General features: G+C 62.2%; 1 protein-coding gene across 1 annotated transcript in view; it reads left to right on the forward strand.

Annotated features, from left to right (window-relative positions):
• Positions 1–505, forward strand: part of LOC104529441 (septin-4) — a gene marked incomplete at both ends in the record, with an annotated part of 4,270 nt that overhangs the window by 717 nt on the left and 3,048 nt on the right. The window contains one exon of the mRNA XM_010173751.1: positions 6–92. Within this exon, the coding sequence (XP_010172053.1) occupies positions 6–92 (87 nt within the window). The remainder of the gene's footprint in view (positions 1–5; positions 93–505) is intronic.

Genomic DNA, 505 nt, shown 5'->3' on the forward strand with positions numbered 1-505 from the left:
CCCAGGGGAATCTGGGCTGGGCAAGTCCACCCTGGTTAACAGCCTCTTCCTGACGGACATGTACAGAGACCGCAAGCTGCTGAACGCCGAAGGTGAGGGGGGGACAGTCCCAGTGAGGGGGTCTCCTGGGTGCCTGGGGAGGGGGGACAGAGCCCTGTGTCACTCCTGGGGGGCTGCAGGCCCTCTCCCTGCCCAACCGGGCTCCTCTGGGTTCTCATGAACTTCACTCTCAGCTCTACATGTGTCACGTTGCCAGCTCTGGGAACCACTCCAAGGCAGCGGGGACCCCCCTGCCTGGCACGGGGACCCCCCACGGGGGCTTTGTCCCCACTGGGAAAACAAACTCCAGCTTGTTTTGGGGATCAAATCCGGGAGGCTGTGGACAGTCAGGGTCCAGGGCACAGCGCTGATTCAGCTGCTGCCAAGGTTGGAGTTAAAATCGCCCAAACTTGCCCAAATCCCCAGGGGTTTGAGGTGGTTGGTCGGTCTGGTTTGGGGCGGTTGG

Source organism: Antrostomus carolinensis, unplaced genomic scaffold, assembly GCF_000700745.2.
Source record: "Antrostomus carolinensis isolate BGI_N321 unplaced genomic scaffold, ASM70074v2 scaffold42358, whole genome shotgun sequence".
NCBI classification, from domain to species: Eukaryota; Metazoa; Chordata; class Aves; order Caprimulgiformes; family Caprimulgidae; genus Antrostomus; species Antrostomus carolinensis.